This window comes from Drosophila mauritiana, chromosome 3R (genome assembly GCF_004382145.1).
Source record: "Drosophila mauritiana strain mau12 chromosome 3R, ASM438214v1, whole genome shotgun sequence".
NCBI lineage: Eukaryota > Metazoa > Arthropoda > Insecta > Diptera > Drosophilidae > Drosophila > Drosophila mauritiana.
The window spans coordinates 19,398,469-19,417,095 of NC_046670.1; the positions used below are offsets into that span (position 1 = coordinate 19,398,469).

The 18,627-nt window shown below is 45.9% G+C and overlaps 3 protein-coding genes across 5 annotated transcripts; 1 reads left to right on the plus strand and 2 right to left on the minus strand.

Moving 5' to 3' along the window:
* Window positions 1-731: 731 nt before the first annotated feature.
* On the minus strand, window positions 732-7,195 carry LOC117142807. The gene is made up of 2 exons (XM_033307015.1): window positions 6,692-7,195; window positions 732-6,633 (listed from the first exon to the last, which is right to left on the minus strand). The coding sequence occupies exons 1-2, from the start codon at window positions 7,089-7,091 to the stop codon at window positions 848-850; spliced, it is 6,186 nt and encodes a 2,061-aa protein (XP_033162906.1). The 5' UTR covers window positions 7,092-7,195; the 3' UTR covers window positions 732-847.
* Window positions 7,196-7,351: 156 nt separating this feature from the next.
* Window positions 7,352-8,020, minus strand: LOC117144203. Its single transcript, XM_033309251.1, has 2 exons — window positions 7,764-8,020; window positions 7,352-7,698 (listed from the first exon to the last, which is right to left on the minus strand). The coding sequence occupies exons 1-2, from the start codon at window positions 7,777-7,779 to the stop codon at window positions 7,535-7,537; spliced, it is 180 nt and encodes a 59-aa protein (XP_033165142.1). The 5' UTR covers window positions 7,780-8,020; the 3' UTR covers window positions 7,352-7,534.
* A 578-nt stretch (window positions 8,021-8,598) lies between these two features.
* LOC117142808 (protein abrupt) lies at window positions 8,599-18,605 on the plus strand. 3 transcript variants are annotated; one of them, XM_033307017.1, is made up of 3 exons: window positions 8,599-9,177; window positions 14,524-15,450; window positions 17,813-18,605. In XM_033307017.1, exons 1-3 carry the CDS (start codon window positions 8,973-8,975, stop codon window positions 18,469-18,471), a joined length of 1,791 nt encoding a protein of 596 aa, XP_033162908.1. In that variant the 5' UTR covers window positions 8,599-8,972; the 3' UTR covers window positions 18,472-18,605. The 3 variants fall into 3 exon arrangements, with proteins under 3 accessions (XP_033162908.1, XP_033162907.1, XP_033162909.1); XM_033307016.1 differs by lacking the exon at window positions 17,813-18,605 and adding an exon at window positions 16,304-17,564; XM_033307018.1 differs by lacking the exon at window positions 17,813-18,605 and adding an exon at window positions 15,624-16,318.
* The last annotated feature ends 22 nt before the right edge of the window (window positions 18,606-18,627 follow it).

The following is an 18,627-nucleotide window of genomic DNA, read 5'->3' on the forward strand; positions in this document are numbered from 1 at the left end:
GGCTAACAAAATGCCAGGCAATATTAATCAATTATGTCGCATCCAGCCGCATCTGCAACCCCAGAGCCCGACCCAACCCCGAGTTTTATGTAACAAAGTGGCTTAGATTTCGAGACAGCTAGTAAGATCATAAATCTTGTGAATATTTTCGTTCGTCGATTGCGTCAACTTTGCGCACTTTGCTTTACATATTAGAAATCCACAGACCAAAAATGATTCGTTTCCATCTTCTTTTGGCTAAGCTCTTTGTGGTGATTAACATTTTGTTGACCCAACAAATTGTAGGTGGGTCTGGGGTCGCGAAAGATGCATGCGCGCCTTATGGATGGATGCAGGGTGGGCATCGGTGGACGCCCACTTGTGGTGCGTGTGAAAACGGATTGGCCAAATTAACAAACGCTAAAGGGTTTTGCCATGGTCCAATACTTTGTCTCCGGACTTCCATCTCTTTTGGCCCAACTGATCTTTTGTTATGCTGATTGTCCGTAATTTGTCATACGCTGCGGGCCGACTAATGAAGGCTGAGGGGGCTTATGGAGCAGCCGGAGACATGACAGTTCGTTTTCAACACATCTTTAAGTGATTCGCTTTCGAGTGACTCCCACAAATATTGATACAGAATGAGTTACGGCGGTAATCAGTCAGTCTGGAGCTCTAAGAGCAATACTCCATCATTATGTGGATGTATACATAATAGTATTTCACTGAATTATTATTTACACAGGAAAAAGTATAAGATTTAGATTTTTTGTTTCATTGCGTACAATTTAATGGTTCGGTGATTATGGGTGCCTGTACAGTTAACACAATTTTATAGCTTAACCTAAGAAAAAACAATAAAAAATCGCTACTCCGTTGGTTCCGCCAGCAGCTTGGTTTCCCCGTCACTCTCCGATTTATGCGCTTGCGCCCAGTCAATGACATATTCCCGCAGACTGGACAACGCGAGCACGGCAGGAGCCTCGAGCTTTTGATCCTTGGCCAGCCAGTCGCAGAATTCGGAACGCGAACAGGCGCCAGTGCTGCCAAAGCTCCGCACATAACGCACACTCGCCAGCTGGTCGGGCCATTGGCGCGAAATGCACTCCAGCAGGGTATCCATTTGGGTGGCGGACACGGCACGATGCTGGCCACAGGCCGAGCCAGTTTTCCACAGAACGTTGAGCAGGCGACCCAAGCCAGGAACTGATATCCGTGGAGAGAGCAGCGGCAGTAGCTGCAATACCAGACGGTAAACTCGCAACTGGATGTGGTCGTAATCCGGCAGTTCCGAACGGGACGCGGCCAAGGCATACCACAGATTGTTGAGGATACTGATGACACCCTCAATGATATCGAACTGATGGAACTCTGTGTCGCGGATGACGCCAACCAGCCAGGACAGAATGCCTACGTGCTCCAGCATGATTTTCACAGCTCCGGGAATTTTGACGCATGTGGAGAGCACCGAAAGTAGAAGCAGATTCGTTTCCAGGTTGTCCAAACTGGAGCCGTAGAATCCAAGGAGGACCTTGAACGTATTAGTGGATACCAGCAGGAAAAGGTCGGCGCTGCACTTAATGCCGCATCTGAGCAACTCAACGATAAACTCGCGGTACTGCTGGTGCTCTGGTTCCTGGGAGTAGAAGAAAACATTGAAGTCGGGTATCGTCTGGAAGTTGAAGCTCTGTTTCAGCCGCAGATACATCATCAGTCGCTTGTACAGCAGATGTGTTGGCTCTGTGCTCAAATTAAAGCTTTGAGCGATAAACAGGCCAGGAATCAAAGGAACCCTAGGCGTTCCTCCATGCGTTCTCCTCTGTGCAAGCCACGAGTTTCTCAGATCGGCCAATCCTGCCTGAATGTTCTCATAGGCCTGCGTCCACAGCGGGCGCTCGTAGAAATTGGAGAGCTCGAAATGAGCACGATAGCGTTGCTGGCAACTGGCAGCCGCCAGTCTCATGTCCTTGTCCAGAGATGATAGACCGCAGAAGGTGATCGCCAGTAATCCATTCTGGACAGGCCAACGGGCCCAGACTACGGACTCGGGTGCGAAGCAGTGCATCATCATGGGTAAGAGGAAGGCGGGATCGTAGCAGGTCTCGTATATAGTCTCGCGTTTCGGGCAAATTCGTCGTAAATCCTGTGGGAAATCTAGCACACCCTGCTCCACCATTTTCTCCAACTGATTGTCGCCAAAGCTCATGGATTTCTTTGCAGGATTTTGAAACTCCGTGGAGGGTAGTTGTTGGCTAGCATGTAGGCTCCTCCAAATCGGGAAATTTTCAATGGTGTACTCGCTAGTCTCTCGAACAATCAGGGCTAGCACCTGAGCCACATTCGTCTCCTGCTGTTGCAGCCTGGTTCGCACATCTTCGTCCGCAGCCCTCAAGGCATAATGGGCCACAGCACTTTCGCCCCAAATGAAAGGTCTAAACTTATCCAAGCCCACGTCGAAGCGTTCGTAGTGCTCCAGCAGTGCTAATCCATATCGATCCGCAGGTGACAGTTTTGCATGATAGGAGCCAAGGATTACGGGTATGTGATCAGATTGCAGGGCACTAGGTGCCTTTCTGGCCAACACCTCCATTAGGTGTAAAAGCTGCGTTTTGGTTTCACTTGGCTTGCCTAAGAGATGGTCAAAACAGCAAGAGTGCGTGCAAATCATTTCGTATAGAAGTGTTGGTGTTGCATCCTCCTCCTGCTGTGCATCCTCCTTATAATCATCATATATTCCATCACACAGGAAGGCCATCAGCTTTAGCACAAGCCCATTTGTTTCATCCTGAAGTGGCAATCGTTCCTCACCGAGGTGAAGGGCCAACTTTAAGCTACTCTTGCAAAAGTTAAGCCACTGAGGGTTCTTTTGCAAGCGACTCCAGTCCAAGGGTAGATCGTCGGTCCGATTCGTCTTCCACCACTCGTAACAGTTCCAGGAGATTTGCTCTAGCTTCGGCAGATCCAAAGCCTGCTTCTTCAAATCCAGTGCTAACAGTTGAACATTGAGGTTTATATAATTAACAAAGACGGTGGCTTTTTGCTTTTCATCCTTAGCGGCGGCAAAGCCCTGCCAGTAAATCTCCCGCAGGACTCGCACCTGGAAGAGTTCCACGGAATCGAGCTTCAGTTGTTTCTGGCAGTAATCGAAGCACTCAGACTTTGGCATGCAAAGAGCAATAAGAAGAGCGCTGGCCTCTGAATTCTCCCGGTAGATTAGGGCAGCCTTCTGTGGCTTCTCGATGCTCTTCATAAAGCCGTTCTTGTAGGTCTGATAGCAACGTTGAAGCACTGGTAGAGGTATCTGGTAGTTCTTCGTCAAAGCAATATCCAGGAGGGGGTACACCAGATCCTTCTGCTCCAAATTGCTTGGAAGTAACTCTGCGAATTTCTCAGTTAATCGGGGCTGGCGCTCGAGCAGCAAGCAAGCCAAACGAATGGCGGATTTACTGAGTTTTCGAGAGGATGTAAAGAAACAGGCAAAGAACTCACTGTCGCACTCATCCATGTGATGATGGTAATTGAGCAAAAACTCCAAGACGGCCAACTCCAATGGTTCCAGTTGCTGCTCATTCAGCTCGCCGAAGTCCTTGTAGAAGGTCAGGATTAATTTCAATGACTTCCCGCAATCAATGGGCTCCTTTAACGTGTTCATTCGACCCAACAAACGTATAAGTAGATCAAAGTAATGATTTGGTTTACCATTCGGAATGCAGTCCTTTGCTTGCACTTTGGTTGTTAGCAAGTCCAGCATTTGAGAGCATTGATCAGAGTTGAATTCAAATGAATCCACCAATTTCACACACTCGTCGAGCTGCTGTTGATTTCCCAACTGGTCCACCGGTGTATCCAAAGCAATATCCAGAGTCTTGATCAAGTGCAAGCGATAGTTGGCAGTATAGGTCTCGAATCGAGGCAAGCTGCGGCAATGCTCCACCAATCTCCTGAGGAAGATAACATAGTTTAAGCGAGATTCGCTCGTCTCACTAAGCAATTCAGTTGGGTGCAATTGCCACAGACGATGGGTAAATATGTAGTGCAGCATACTTTGAGTAAAATTTTCGTCTTGCTGCTCATCTTCCGACTCCTCAACTTCTTCTGGCCCATCTACCTGACTGGCAATTTGAAGGAATTTGATAAGAAAATCTGCTGTCAGCTCTGCTTGTGGTTTACTTAATTTCTCGCTGGTGAAGAAATGGCTAAAAACGAAAAGCAAATCTTGGACGTAGATCATATTGCGACGTGGATTTCCGAGGGAGGAGTGCAACAACATTGTCTGGCCCTCTTCTAGTTGTAGCTCGAAGTTGTTTTCCGTATCGTCCACTTTAAATACCTGCTCGAAGGGCATGGTTTCACTTTCTGTGCTAACCTTTCGCATTTGCTTAAGCAAGGGCCATTTATCAAATATAAGGTGGGGAAGTTTCTTTGGTTTACCATTTCCTTTACCAGGCAGCCAACTCTTCATGTAGTTTGTGTGCTTGCTTAAGTTATCCTCGTAAATTTGCAGCACTATTTCCGGCTTGCTGTGATAGTGGAAAAGCAGAACAAATACTAGCTCCACATATTCGTCGTATGGTTCCTCCAATTCTACACCCTTCAGCAACAGCGGCATCATTTTGCTAAGGGTGAGAGTTTCCACATAAGCCTGCACGGTTTGACCTTGCTCAATTTGAGCAAACAATTTGCTCAGGTTCTTGGTGATTATGGCAGTATCCGCAATGCTTTGTTCCGGAAGCTCAATCTGTCTCCAATCCAAGCAGAGTATGGTCAGAAGGATCTCGACAACGTTGGTCACCGTAGCGGGACCGAACCCAATAAGGGCCTCTATCCAGATATTGATCTCATGCCTGCAGGAGTCAAACATCCCTGTGTTTTGGAACAGGCGACTCAATATGTTTCCAGACTCCGATTTGATTGATTTTTCCTCCAGCATGTAGGCTTTAATGAATGATTTAAATACGTTGCCGAAAAGGGGTTGAGTTGGGTTCAAGGAGTGCGGAAAGAGCAGCAGGATGGTTTTAATCGACTTCAGTTCTAATTGAATCTTCAGGAGCTCTTCCGGTTGATTCAGTTTATCAAAATCAGTTTCGTATAGGGGTCGCAACACATCCAAATAATCCAGAATCTGACTTGTCTTATTCACAAACGCTCGATTCTCCTTGCAAAGAAGCATCACCAGGTCCAAAGTGATTGATAAACTCTCAAGAACATTCACTCCTTCCAAGTTCTTTTGTTTGATGAACACGTAAAGCGAATATAGAATGGACTCGATAGTGGGAAAATGCACCAGCAGATGGTTAAGTAAATCGAATTTAAATTTGCGCAGCGAGTTGCCGGCTTTTTTTGATTGCTCTCTGACCGCAATGGCATGCATATAGTTGCTGTACTGTTTCATCATGGAAAGCAGCAGGCGCAGTACAGCCAATCTCAAATTGAAGTCTGGATCGCTCAGGTACTTCTTACCCGTAATGTGAAGCAAAGCTTCAATGGGCAAACACAGCTCCTTGATCCAAAATGAGAAATCCGTTAGGGTCATCTTATCGAATGCTGATGATAGAGCAGTGGGCGGGACTGCATTAATGATTTGGGCGAGAAACATCACAGCCTTGGGCAAATCCGTCGACTTGGTTTTGACCGGACTGAGCAGTGAGGAACAATTCCTCACTGTATTGCGTCCCAAGTCTGGACAAGCAGTTAGTGTTTTAATAACCAAATCCACTTTGCGCGGATTATCGTAGGGCTTGAATAGAGAGCCAAGTAATCTGCCCTGCAGCTTGTTTTGCTTTTGGCGGTAGTGCGTCATCGCATCAAAGCAGATGCCGTGCTTGCGGGAAGTCAGAAGGACCAGCAGGAGCTCGTGAACGGCAGCCGATACCGCTTCCGCCTCCTGTGGGTTTGGAGGCATCATAGAGGCATGTTTCGATTTAGCGAACATCACCTTGAGTCCCATGGGTCCCTCCCAATCGTAGAGGCGACGCAGATTTTTGCAGCACTCTAAATCGAAAACCAGAACCTTCTTGGTCTTCTGTATTTCGGGGTTCTCCAGCACATATTGCCGTAGTGCGTTGAGCACCACGCAGACGGTTACGTGGTCATCGTAAACCAATCCCTTGGCCAGCACACCAATTAGTTGCCCTCGATCCAGGATGTTCCGGATAAGTAGCGTATTGCCCTCGACCAGGAAGGCCAAAATAAAGTGGATAAACGCTTTGCGCACTGTATCCTCGCATTGGTATTCGCTCTTTTCATGAGACAGCAACTTCTGCGTCACAGTCACGTTGGAAAGCACATCATAGGAATTCAGAACTTGGCGGGCCAATTGAGGCTCCACGCACACAATAGCCGTGAGCAGTTTTAGGGCATTACGCCGATGGCCTAGCTGCGTTGATTTCATTTGATTCTCGAGCACTCCTCCGTGAACCTTGAGAAAATATCTACACCCGTGGACAGCCGACTCCATGTGGCTCTTCTGGTTGGTAAGTATTTCCATCAAAACTCGGTGCAAAGCCTCTGTGAGGTAGTCCACGTGCAATAAATTAGTCTTATCGATCCTTTCGAATGCTTCTGCTAACTCCAAGGGCTTCCCGCGCTTTTCTATGTACTTAGCCGCAAGCTTAGGACGCGTGGTGGAGCACATGTGCAGAAAGTGTCGCAGTTCTGGAATTAGGATTCGTGAGTTAGCGATCTTTTATTGAACGTATTATTCCTAACCCACCTGTTATGAAGTTATTGCCGCGAAGCTTGGTTCGAAAGTGCATCATCTTAAAGTCGTTGGGAAAGTGGATGTGGGATTCTTCGGGTTCGATCCCAGAATCGCGACTTATTTCATCCTCATCCTCATCCATCTCCGCTTCCACCTGTTGTTCTACACTTGTGTCGGATGTCTTAGACTTTTTAGACTTCTTCTTTGATGGAGTGGAGTCAGCAGGATTGGTTTCAGTAATTTCCAGCGTGGATTCATCGATTGATTCCGCAGTTTTATCCTTCTTTTTCTTTTTCTTCGGTGTGTCAGACTCCTTGGCCAGTTTTTTGGGCACCTCCACTTCACCATCATCCTCTTGCTCAGCAGTTGTCTCTTCGTGCCTCCTTTTCCTTCGATTGGGTTGAATGGCCATTTTGCTTTAATAATAATAATAAAAATTATATTTGCTTATTTACAGCATAAATCGTTTAAAGTTTAAGTTAAATACAAAAACAGCCGCACACACGTGCTGGCAGAGAATGGTATGACCCTTTTTGAAATACCGAGAAATACCGCCCTTGTTTCAGTGTTGTATAAGGTGGCACTTGGCGCGCACTTAAAATGTAAGCTGGCGAAACAGAAAAAAAACAGAACAGCAACTTATTCAAAGAGATTAAAGTAATGATTTAATTTACCAACAATTTGATACTCTTCAACAATAAACAACGTATTTTACTACAATAATAACTACAAAGGGTGCACAACTTGGAAAAAACCACATCTCGGCACGGTAATGACTCATAATCCAATCTGGCATTTGGCAATTTACACAGTTTTTCCTGGACATGAACGTTTTCTCTGTTGCTTTAACCGCGTCTAGTCATCCTCGAGGGCCGCATTGGTGGCTCCACCAGATCCATATCCAGATCCTGCAGGAGCCATGCTGGTCACCGATCCAGAAACCGGGAATTCCGGCAGAGTGGAGCGTTGTTTGGCCGCAGCCGGCGGAACCGCGGGCAAATCGACTGATTTACTTTTGCCTGCAAGTACACAACTATTATTAGTCGCTGTTATTGGCTTAAGCAGATAACTTCAAATCACTTACCAAAACAACAACCCATTATGGTATACTCTTGACTGATTCTCGGGGCGAGTGGGCTAATTTGCTGAAAGTTCTTTGAGCACTAAATCGGGCAAATCAAATCGGTGGCCAATTGACTGGGTATGCGTATGTGTTCACCTGAGGCGTGCAAACGACTCATGGCTAATTGATAAGCCCTGCTGTTACTTTTATTCTCTTTTTGTTTAAAATGTAAAGTGGGTTATTTATGACACCATGGGCAGGTCTGCTATCAACAGTGTAGTTCCCCATCGGCCGTATTAGCCTCGTGCAAAGAGCTGTAGAACTGTGATAAAAGCGGACATTGCCGGTCGGATATAACCGCAGTGAAGCGACCAACAAACCAATTACGATAAGCTCTTATCAGGGGAAAACGTTTTCAATGCTCTCTAATTGGCGCTAAATATTCAATTGTCGTTATGATATCGTTTATCGAAAAGGCTATCGATTGAAAGCTCCGCTCTAGTGGACCAGATTTCAAAACCGCTTAGAAGCAATTGACATTTAAGCAATTTACATAGTAAGTGAGACCATTTTAAACAAATTAATAGTTAACAAAAATATATATTTGTAGGATTGAAAATCTCTTTAGCATTATTATTTGTGTATACTAAATAGCCCTGTATTTATTTTCTCTCTAAAGTTTTTCTTTATGATAACAGTTTTGATTGTTAATCAAATTTTTATAACTGGAATTAAAGTTCACCAAACATTTTCGTTTGTTTACCAGTGGCCAGTGAGACCGTTCGCTGTGGCGCTCGAAAAACCAAAATTTCACTGTTCCCTATAGTGCGGGGGGGTGGTGCGTTCATTATCAGCCGGAACGTAAACAGCGTCGCTGCTTTTCACGCTTTCCGATAAAAATGTTTAAATCACACTGTGTTAATTAGAGCCCAAATCAAAATCAATGCGCCCGTGGACGCGAACGACTCGAGATCGTGTGCGCGTGAATTCGGATCGAGTAGCTGCCAGCTATTTTATCAAATTCGAACCCTTGATATAATAAAAACAAAGGTGCGTGAGAATACGTGAATTGTGATTTTTGGTCCGTGAACGAATCACGAGCAAAGCGGATAAACAAAAGCCATAAAAAACAGATTCGCACGAGAATCATCGCAAAAGTCGGTGCGCATAAATTACGCTTCCCAATTGGAATTGGAAAAGTTTGATTTTCGGCGAGCATCCGCATTCGCCATGGACGACGAGTTCAAGCTGTGCTGGAAGAACTTCCAGGACAACATAGCCAGCGGCTTCCAGAATTTGTACGACCGCGGCGACCTGGTAGACGTGACCCTCGCCTGCGATGGAAAGCTCCTCCATGCCCACAAGATAGTGCTAGCCATCTGCAGCCCCTACTTCCAGGAGATCTTCACCACCAATCCCTGCAAGCATCCCATCAGTGAGTACTCCGATTGGGCCGTACAAGATTGTGGTCCCATCAATAGACTACCTCGCTGGCGTCCTCGGTTTAAATGCTAAGTTATGCTGCGTGGCTTACATTGTCAGCGGCATTCATATGTGTATTTTGATACTTGGCACGGAAGTGGTCCTCCAGAAATTGGTCAAGTTTTATGTTCCGGGCTTTCGTTGCCATGCGTATGGATGATCCTAATTGAGTGCCTAACTGAAGCACTCGGGTCTCTTACAAATTGTTTAGCTCTTGGCATTGCAAATACATTGTAGAATATAATGTGTAATATAATGCCAGGGAAAAGTGACTACTGGTCAACCAGATACTGATTTTCTCATTCGGCCGCAGTATTCCTCCAGAAATCGGTCAGTTTATCACTGGGACAGCGATGTCAGTTTATCGAGGAGCCCGCCCGTCAGCCTGTCTGTTCGTCACTCTTGTCAAACGCTTAGATATAAATCAACCTTTGTGTTAAATTCCATGACACATTCGGTGGTTATCAGCCCAGCTCCACCGCCAGTTCGATTTCGAGTTACAGTCGAGAGTCCCAGTACGTCTACGTCTTTACAGTATCGCTACCATAAACCCAACTATACTTACCTTATTAACTTTACACTTCATTTTAGATCTCTGTTTTATAAGCCTAACTTTCCTTTTTTAGCATACAAACTAATCAATCGAATAATAAAATTAGTCGTTTGATGGATCGCCCATTAAAATTAAGTATTGTACTTCAGCGATATTAGGAAGATCATAAATAGAATATGCAAATGCATTAAGGTTTATCCATCCTATAGTTATCTAAATGAGTTGTAATGAGTTGTAATCATTTCATAACCGATTTGATTTAGTAAGCCAATCCAGGGGTTCGTAATACCTTCCCGTTTCTGATCCCTGTCCCAGTTAGTGAAGTTTAACTGTAGAGTCGTAAATCTAAAGACAAACAGCAGCAACCCACTAAGAATCGAGGTCTGGTGATAATCCTCCGGTGAGCCGGAGTGCCGCCGCGTTGTCTATGCCTGTGTGGTAGCTGCTGGAGTCCTCCGCCTCCGGAGGCACACCGGGATTGTTTACCCACGCCACGCACGGAGTATCCATCGGCGGAGGGAGTATCGTGATAAGGTCCATGGCAAGAGAGCGCAGAGGCGGAGGCGCAGCCCACTTCGATCGGATCGGTGAGATTGGGTGCGTTGCTGACCTCATCAAATGTACTTCAAATGGACTCTAGAACGGTGGTGTAGTACTATTTATGTACGGTATATGGTGTATGGATATGATATCGCCGTGGCCCCTCCTGGTCGGTCCGATTCCGATTTCGTTCGCGGTCGTGTTGAACACGGCTGCCTGCTGCACGGTGGCTTTATCTGATCAGGCGGCCATAAAAAATAAGGTTTTATCTTTTCAAGTAGCAGCAGGAAGGTGCTACCTACCCACGAACGCTGCTACAAGAGGTATTTCCAAAGATAAAGAATATTAATATACCCTATAAATAACGGCGAACCCAAGCGGGGGCAAGCTATTAAATATAGACCAGCCAGCCAACCAACAGTCATCGAGGTGCTAACAAGCCAAATGGCTATGTGTTTGTTCCGTGTGTAACACGCAGCAACAACAATAGTCGAAATATTTTTTATCTTTTTATCGCGTTTAACAATCATTTATTGCCCAACTGAGTAACTGAGTACCCGCCCGCCCACTCCTTCACCCTTCCAGCCACTCGAAGAATTTAGTTTAGTCGAGATATTGATTAGAGAGCCTCGCTACATACATACATACGTTTGTCCGCTGCTCCGGACGTGTAAATCAATCCACACCGTGCCGGCCCAAGTGGTTGTATCTGGCCAACAGTCACAGTCCCCAATACAATGCTAATCCTCCAAAATTATCTATTTATTATTGGCATAAACAAGACGGACATCGTCTGGGGGCAGGCGTTTTATCAGCCCAGCGTTTAGTGCCAACCACTTTACTTTGGGTATCACTCTTGATCGTAAAATAAGATTTTGAACTTATTGCTCGTTAGATAACGCACTCAGACAGCCGCAGCATGTGCCATGTGTGATATTGGGCCTCTCCAAGAACCAGGTCCAAGCCACTTCCCTTCAAAATCCCCGTGGCCCCGTAGTCCCCTAACCACCTGGACACCTGGCAATTCCCACTCCCGATTTGAAGTAGCCACAGCGATCGAATATAGCCGCGGTTGCTTACCAGCCAGCGTTTGGGTTCGGAAGATAATATAATATCGATTCGCCGGCCGGACTTGTCGTAAATATTAAACACCCAATGTTATTAATATATTGCCCGCACCGTGACTAAAAACAAAGTCGTCGTGTTATTTTTTTTCCCTACGCTTCAGAGGGGGTAAACAATTTTTATGGATCGCTGCACTATTTATTTGGGCAAAATAATCCATTTTTGGCCACGTTGGACTTTGAGTTTCCGTGCGTTCTTAACCCCTAATCTTGAATTTGTTTATTTCGATGTTATACGCTTGCCAAGATTATCAAAGGTGTTTGAATTGGTCGGCAACCAAGGAAGATCTTAGTTAATTGGGTCTTGTGGCAGGTAAAAAAAGCTAGTTTTTCAGTTTTCAAAAAATCTGAGATTGGTACTCATTAATAATTTAGAAATAAAGGAATTTTTTGATAATTTAGTAATAATGATCTTCGCAGAACCGACAGCTCAGCATTTTATAATACTCATGAAAACTAAATGAAATATTTTGAAACTCTCAATCAAATATAAAGATGAGTAGCTAATATTTACTGCATAAGCTACTTAAATGCTTTGAAAGACGTTAATCCAATTGAATTATCGAGTTTATAAACCCTTCTACATTTCCCGCTTCTGGGTTACCCAATCGCTCGAATCGAAAGCTGTTTACGTACAGCAGTATTTTATGGTCTCTTCGTATTATATCAAACTTTGACTTTGAGCATATGAAATTTCATAAATGCTTTTATTGCCCATATGTGTTGACAATTTGTAATTTATTGCCCTGTTAGAAGTCAGAAGCCAGTAGCTAGTGGTTAGTGGCTAGCAGCTAACAGCCAGAAATCGCCAATGGACGAGGAGTGGCAATCGACTAAGCTGGGCTAATCCCTGGGCCAGTTGCGCTCCTTCGAGGCATTAATTTTCGCAGAGAGTATGGGGCGGGAAAGGGAGGAATCTATGACCAAGCTCTTGGGTTGGCTGGGCCTGTCGTTGGGCTTGTTGGCCTTTTATCAGGTTGTACTACCACCAGCACGACAATTCGATTCGACTACTCGACTATTATGGCGTTCGGAGATAACAAATATTTATGAATGTTCGTGCGACGACATTGTCAAAATGAGGCAGCCCACTCCACTACAAGCCCGACGGCTCTATACGAATCGCCGAGGGGAACGCCAATAGAACCTATTGGCGTTCTGATTCGATAAACATTTATCATAATCATAAAATAAAACTGTTTCGAAATCGATCGCCTGCGATCCGATTGGTGGAACCATTTCGAGTGGGCGTGATCTTGTTGGCGAGGGTGTTCGGGCCCCAAAACAAATCAAAATCGAGACTGTGGCAGATATCGCTGCAGTTCCCCAGTTCCCCGGTACCCAATCCCCTCAATCCCAGCAGACGCTCTGATGTCAGCAGAGATCACTGCGGGTCAGGCGACCATTAAATCCATATTCCCTGGTTGATGGTGCCATACATATATGGCATACATTTGGGCAAACAGCGATCGAGACGCGATGATCTGAGTTTTGGGTACTGTCGATTGCCTTATCGGCAGAGCATGCACGGATTTATCACGTTCTCCGTGAACTTTAGACAGAGTTTATCTACGGTCGGGGTCCATAAATGGTTTATTGATTCGAAAGAATTCTGTATATGGATCTCTTTGTCTCGATTCACGCTCGTTCTTTATCTCCGGCGATGCTGACCATGTATCTCCAGCTCCGTGAACGGAGAAGTGAGGCAAATGATAGTGATAGTGGTGTATACGGAGTGCCCTCAATGTGTAATCCCGTATCTATCTGGCATCAGTTGAGACCCGATGTGTGCACTGTACCCCTGGAGCAATACATATGTATATTGCCTGGATTTTGATCTTCGCCAGGCGATCACTCGGTCGAATACGGACATGCCAAGGCGCAGATAGATAGATAGGCGAGACGGAATGATCCGTAATGACGACTACGGCAAATGATAGGGCACAATTGATGTCGTCGTTCGGTCAGATTAAGCAACCAAGTTTGTCTGTTGCTGATCGGCGATTTAATATTGTATTTACATACAGTCGTACATATGCGATGTATGTACGCCTGTTTGTGTAATAAAATTGTTATTGAGAACAAGTGATAATATTGTTTTTAACTAGATGTTGATGCTGCTAGCGAGACAGGCACAGTGGGCAGGGGTTGATGGGAAAGCGCTGATAAGATTCAGTTTCAGATCAGCAAATTCGAATCAATCTGTCAGAAGGAAAGTACGAACCTAATCTGGAATCGGGTTCAAACACTTTAGTTCACTTGTGAATCCTACTTTTGGCGGGAATGCTAAATGATGGATTATCATGAACAACGACCTCGCATTATTGGACTCTTTAAAACATACTAATAGTTTAAAATAGAAACATTTTTCTCTGCAAAAACAATTATGAACTTATATTATCACGGCTAAAACATATGTATAGGCATTTTTGAAACACATAAACCTACTTTAATGGCCCACTGTGAACTATGAAATATTGAAACTTATGTGGCATGATCTCGAACCACCCCTGAGATAACAGATCCGCACCACTGTGGATCCGATCCGATTCGAATCCGGACAGCTCCACAGCTTCTTAGGACGAGTGGGGAGCACGCGGATGATATGTCATGCTACTTATTTTATAATTATTGCTGTGCTACTGCTACTGCGTTGCTGTTGTCGAGTTTATATTTAAGTTTTCAGATTTCTTATCATAGCTGTTTTTATGTATTGATTTAGTATTTGAGCGTTTCGATGATAACATCTCCACTACGAATGTGACCTCCTTTCCACTGATGTTATTATTGTCGTTTCGAGTCTTTATGTAAACAAGGAATTACGTTGAATTATTTTTGGGAGAGGGAAAAACATAAAAACTGTTTGTAATCAGTCTGGAAACATTTAAAAATTCCCTTTGGGTTTAAACGCATTTCAAATATTCTTTGCGTTGTTGACAAACATGTTTTTGGATTTTTCCAAAAATGTTGTTTGTTACTTATCTTAAAAAAAAATACCCTGCCTAATAAAAAATGTGATTTTTGTGAATTTCTTCATGGTTTCCTTTCATAAATTGTTTTGTATATCCCCAAATCTTTTTAGTAATACTCAAGGATGTGAGCTTCAACATTATGATGGAGCTACTGGAGTTTATGTACCAAGGAGTGGTGAATGTTAAGCACACGGAGCTGCAGTCGTTCATGAAAATTGGCCAGCTGCTGCAGATCAAGGGCTTGGCTACCAATTCGAACTCCTCGCCAGGATCGAGTGTCTCGGAGAAGTCCTCTAGTCAGCCACCGGCAGAAGAATCAAACAACACCAACAGCACCAATCATCACAACTCTAGCACTAATAGCAATAACAATAGCAAATCGGAAACGGATCACAATGAATCCAAGGGCCAGAGCAATTCAAGAACCACTTCGCCAGGTGGTGCCAGCCGAGCCTCCAACGATGCCAGCCACCTGTATACATCCAACAAACGTCCAATGCCGTCGGATTTTGGCAGCGATTCCCTGTCCATTTACTCCGGCAAGCAGTTGAGACGCTCCCTCAAGGATCACGGTTCCGGCGGAAGCGAAGGCGGTGGAGGCGATCACGCGGATACCGCATCCGGAGTGGAGAGCAGCATGAATTCAGAGGAGTTCTTCTTGCCACCCATTCCACAAATCACGATGGGAGAACAGCGCTACGATCTCGGAGGTCTGAAACGGGAATCGGATGGTCACCACCATGGTCCCTTGTCGGCTGGCGGAGGAAGTTCGGGCAGCGTGGGCAGCCTCACCTCCTCGGCCTCTCCGTCTGCACCCATCCGTAATCCCTTTGCTCCGACCTTCATGGACAGCTTCAACTACTACAAGGGCGGCAACAGCAGTGGTCCCAGCGGCAGTTCCAATAACTCGGTTGGCCCAGGTGGCGTCAACAACAATGGCTCCGTGGGCCTTGGCTCCAGCACCGAGTATCCTAACGAACTGTACATGCCCAACGATTACTCCAAGAACTTTGCCAACCATATGGACATTCCCTCAAGTAGGTGGCCTCCAGATTTGTGCCTTCGGCACTCTTTTTATCACTTTTCTGTTGCATGTAGCTTGGCATTCATATTGACTTATTGTTTTATTCTGTATAAGATTTGGCTTTTATTTTGCATCCATCATTCGGCACATAATTTAACACGATCATTCACTCCACGTACACACTAGCCCACTGAACTCATTGTCACTAACCAGGAATGGAGCCAAATGGAGACCTAACAGAGCGGCCATTGATTGTAGAGGGATATTTGCTGATTTAACTGGGGTAAAAGTATTAACAGAAGTAAATACTTGAACTGAGCGTATAGTTAGATAAACATATCAGATAGCTCTGATTGCCCGTGAGATTCAGTTGTTCGATCGACCTGGCAGACTGGTGGGTCTCAACTTTTGCCACATGTTTTGCTGCAATTTTATCCAAGGGGTTGAAGACTATTCGATTCACCAGAAAAACCACACAATGGGGTTAAATATTTGGCTCAAAGTTTGTGAATTTTGATATTCTAGCTTTAATCGTAATGTTTTAAATTAACTAAAGCTAACTAGGAAGAAGCTACTAGGAAGAACTAAGGAAACACTTTCAGCTGCATTTTAAACACACATTAAGTAGTGCTTTCAGTTTAAATACATTAAATATTGGCTTTATAACGTGGTAAAATCGAATCCTTGTAACGCCTAACAATCCGCACAGTATCGAGAACACGCACACCCAATCGCATATTCCAAACGGAGGAGGAGCGTGACTCCTCCCCCACTATCCAATAGCTTGCCTCTTTCCCCTGTAAATAACACCCTTTGAGCGTCCAGCGAAGAACAGACCACTAATGATCCACCATTGTCCGGAGCAGGCGGCAGCAACATGGTGATGCTGTCCACCACCTCGCTGCTCCACGGCAACTGCGTGTTCAACCGGAACAACACGGTGGCCACGCAACAGGGCATGAAGACCTACTGGCTGTGCAAGTCGTACAGGATCAGCATGTGCCGGGCGCGGTGCATCACCCACTTGGGCAGGATCATATCCGCCACGGGCGTCCACAACCATACGCCGCACATGCGCGGTGGTCAGGGATCTTCGGCGCCCTCGACGGCGTCAGTTTCTGGAAATCCAGCCCCGGCGCCCATTTCCAGCCAAGCGGGTTACTCTCTGACGGATGGAGGTGGCCATTTGGGTCCGGATTTGCAGCATGGCAATCGAGTGACCAACATGTTTGCCAATCAAACGCCACCACCTCCGCCGCCACCACCGCCACTCCCGGTGGCATCAACGCCGCACCACCCGCATCATCACCACCACTTGGGACAACCGTTGCCCAATCTTCTGGTGCAGCACCACCCGGCGCCATCGCACATGGAGCAGCATGGCAGCTCGGCTAGCCTGTTGCATAATCCAAATCTGATGCACCTGCAGACCCCGACGCACCACCACCAACAGCAACACCACCAGCAGCACTCGCCACACAATCCACCGCCTCCGCAGCAGCACAATCTGGAGCTGGGAGGTGGCTCGGGATCGGGAGCAGTGCTTCTCTCGCCGGCGCATCTGCAGCAAAGTCCGCAATCCAACCGGAGCAGTCATTCCCTCCAGGCGCAGAGTCCACCTCCACAGTCAGTGGAGGAACAGCAGTCACACCAGCAGCAGCAGCAAGAAGGGGCCACCTCTGAGGTTACCACGGATCCCAGCACTGCTCACGTGATCAACTCCATCACCATTTCCCCGAACACAAGGCACACCTTCAAGATGGAGAACATGTAAGGCTGTCGCCGGGTAATCCCCCCACATCGCACTGCCTCAAGAGCGGATGAGTAATTTATTTTTGTCTAGCTAGAGTTTTTAGTAGAAAATTGAATTTGATTCGAGCGAAAGAGAGATGAGTTAGTAATGTAAATACCCGTACCAATGTGCATAATGTATTTGATAAACTAATGCGAAACGATAAACCAAAAGCTACTAATGGGCGCTGTGAAATGAATCCCAGATTAAGCTAACCAGAGTAATTTTGGATATGTTTCGTGGCCCTGTGCGTATATCAATGGGTAGTCCAATGGCCAAGCACTAACCAACTACAAATAGACTTATATCTTTAAAATATACTAAATGGCACTTTCGATCTGATACATTTATAATGCTATGCCAGGTACAAAGGTATCTTTCTTTAACTTATATATTCAACGAAGCAGGTAAGTAAACTGCATGAACACATAAACACACATACTTTTGGGCTCATTCGTGTATGTCCTGGCATCCAAAACCAAACATAAACAGCAGAGGGAGCGGAGAGTACAACTCCAAGCATACCCATCAGCAGCCTCAGACCCAAACCGATCCTCACTAGCCTTCTCGTCCTGTATTGTAGTCGCACCCGGCGAGCACTGGTTCCAGGGCAAGCTGGAGTTCATGCTGAGCCAGCGCGGCAAGCCGCTGCTGGTCCACGATGGGCATACCTTCGGCATTCAGTACGTGCGCAAGGACAAGAAGTACTGGCAGTGCAACCTGTCGCGCAAGTTCAACTGCAAGGCGCGCGTGACCACCACGGACACCGGCGACATCATCGTGACTAACAACGAGCACTGCCACACGGAGATACGTCAGCACCTGCGCAAGGATTACCAGCGAAACAAGGTGATGATGAATGCACTGATCAACCTAAGTACGAGTCACATGCGGCGAAACAATATGGGCGGCCTGGGTGCCTTGCCCATGGTGCCCGAAGTTCTGACCCAGGTTACACCCATTCACGAGATGGTCCAAAACTTACATGACATGGCAGCAAAAGTATCGGCCGGGCAGCAACATCATCATCAACAACAGCAACAGCAGCGGGCACATGATATGGAGGAGCCGCTAGACTGCGGACTCCGATCGTCGGCGGCGCTGGAGGAGATGGCGCGCAGCTTCATGACCAACAACAAGCCCTCAATCGCCTTTCCGGGCAGCGAGTCTGGTCATAACCAGCATGGTAGCGAGACCAAAGAGGAACCGTCTTGGAAGGAGAAGATCGAGGGCGATGCTTAGGCTTAGATTTACATAAATAGCGGGTCAAATGACAGTTAAGTACAAAAGTGGAATGATTGCAATAATACTCAAATACACTAAAGACGGCGTAACCAAAACAATTCCAAAGAATTTAGTTAATACATAAGCGAACGTACAATCTGCTAGAGCATTTCC

Excerpts from the sequence above, each read along its gene's own strand:
- LOC117142808 (XM_033307016.1), top strand. The coding sequence starts at position 8,973 with ATGGACGACGAGTTCAAGCTGTGCTGGAAGAACTTCCAGGACAACATA. Across the intron at positions 9,178-14,523 it reads TCCCTGCAAGCATCCCATCA|TAATACTCAAGGATGTGAGC; the intron begins GTGAGTACTCCG and ends AAATCTTTTTAG. Across the intron at positions 15,451-16,303 it reads CCATATGGACATTCCCTCAA|GCGGCAGCAACATGGTGATG; the intron begins GTAGGTGGCCTC and ends TGTCCGGAGCAG.
- LOC117142807 (XM_033307015.1), bottom strand. The coding sequence starts at position 7,091 with ATGGCCATTCAACCCAATCGAAGGAAAAGGAGGCACGAAGAGACAACT. Across the intron at positions 6,634-6,691 it reads CGGCAATAACTTCATAACAG|AACTGCGACACTTTCTGCAC; the intron begins GTGGGTTAGGAA and ends TCCTAATTCCAG.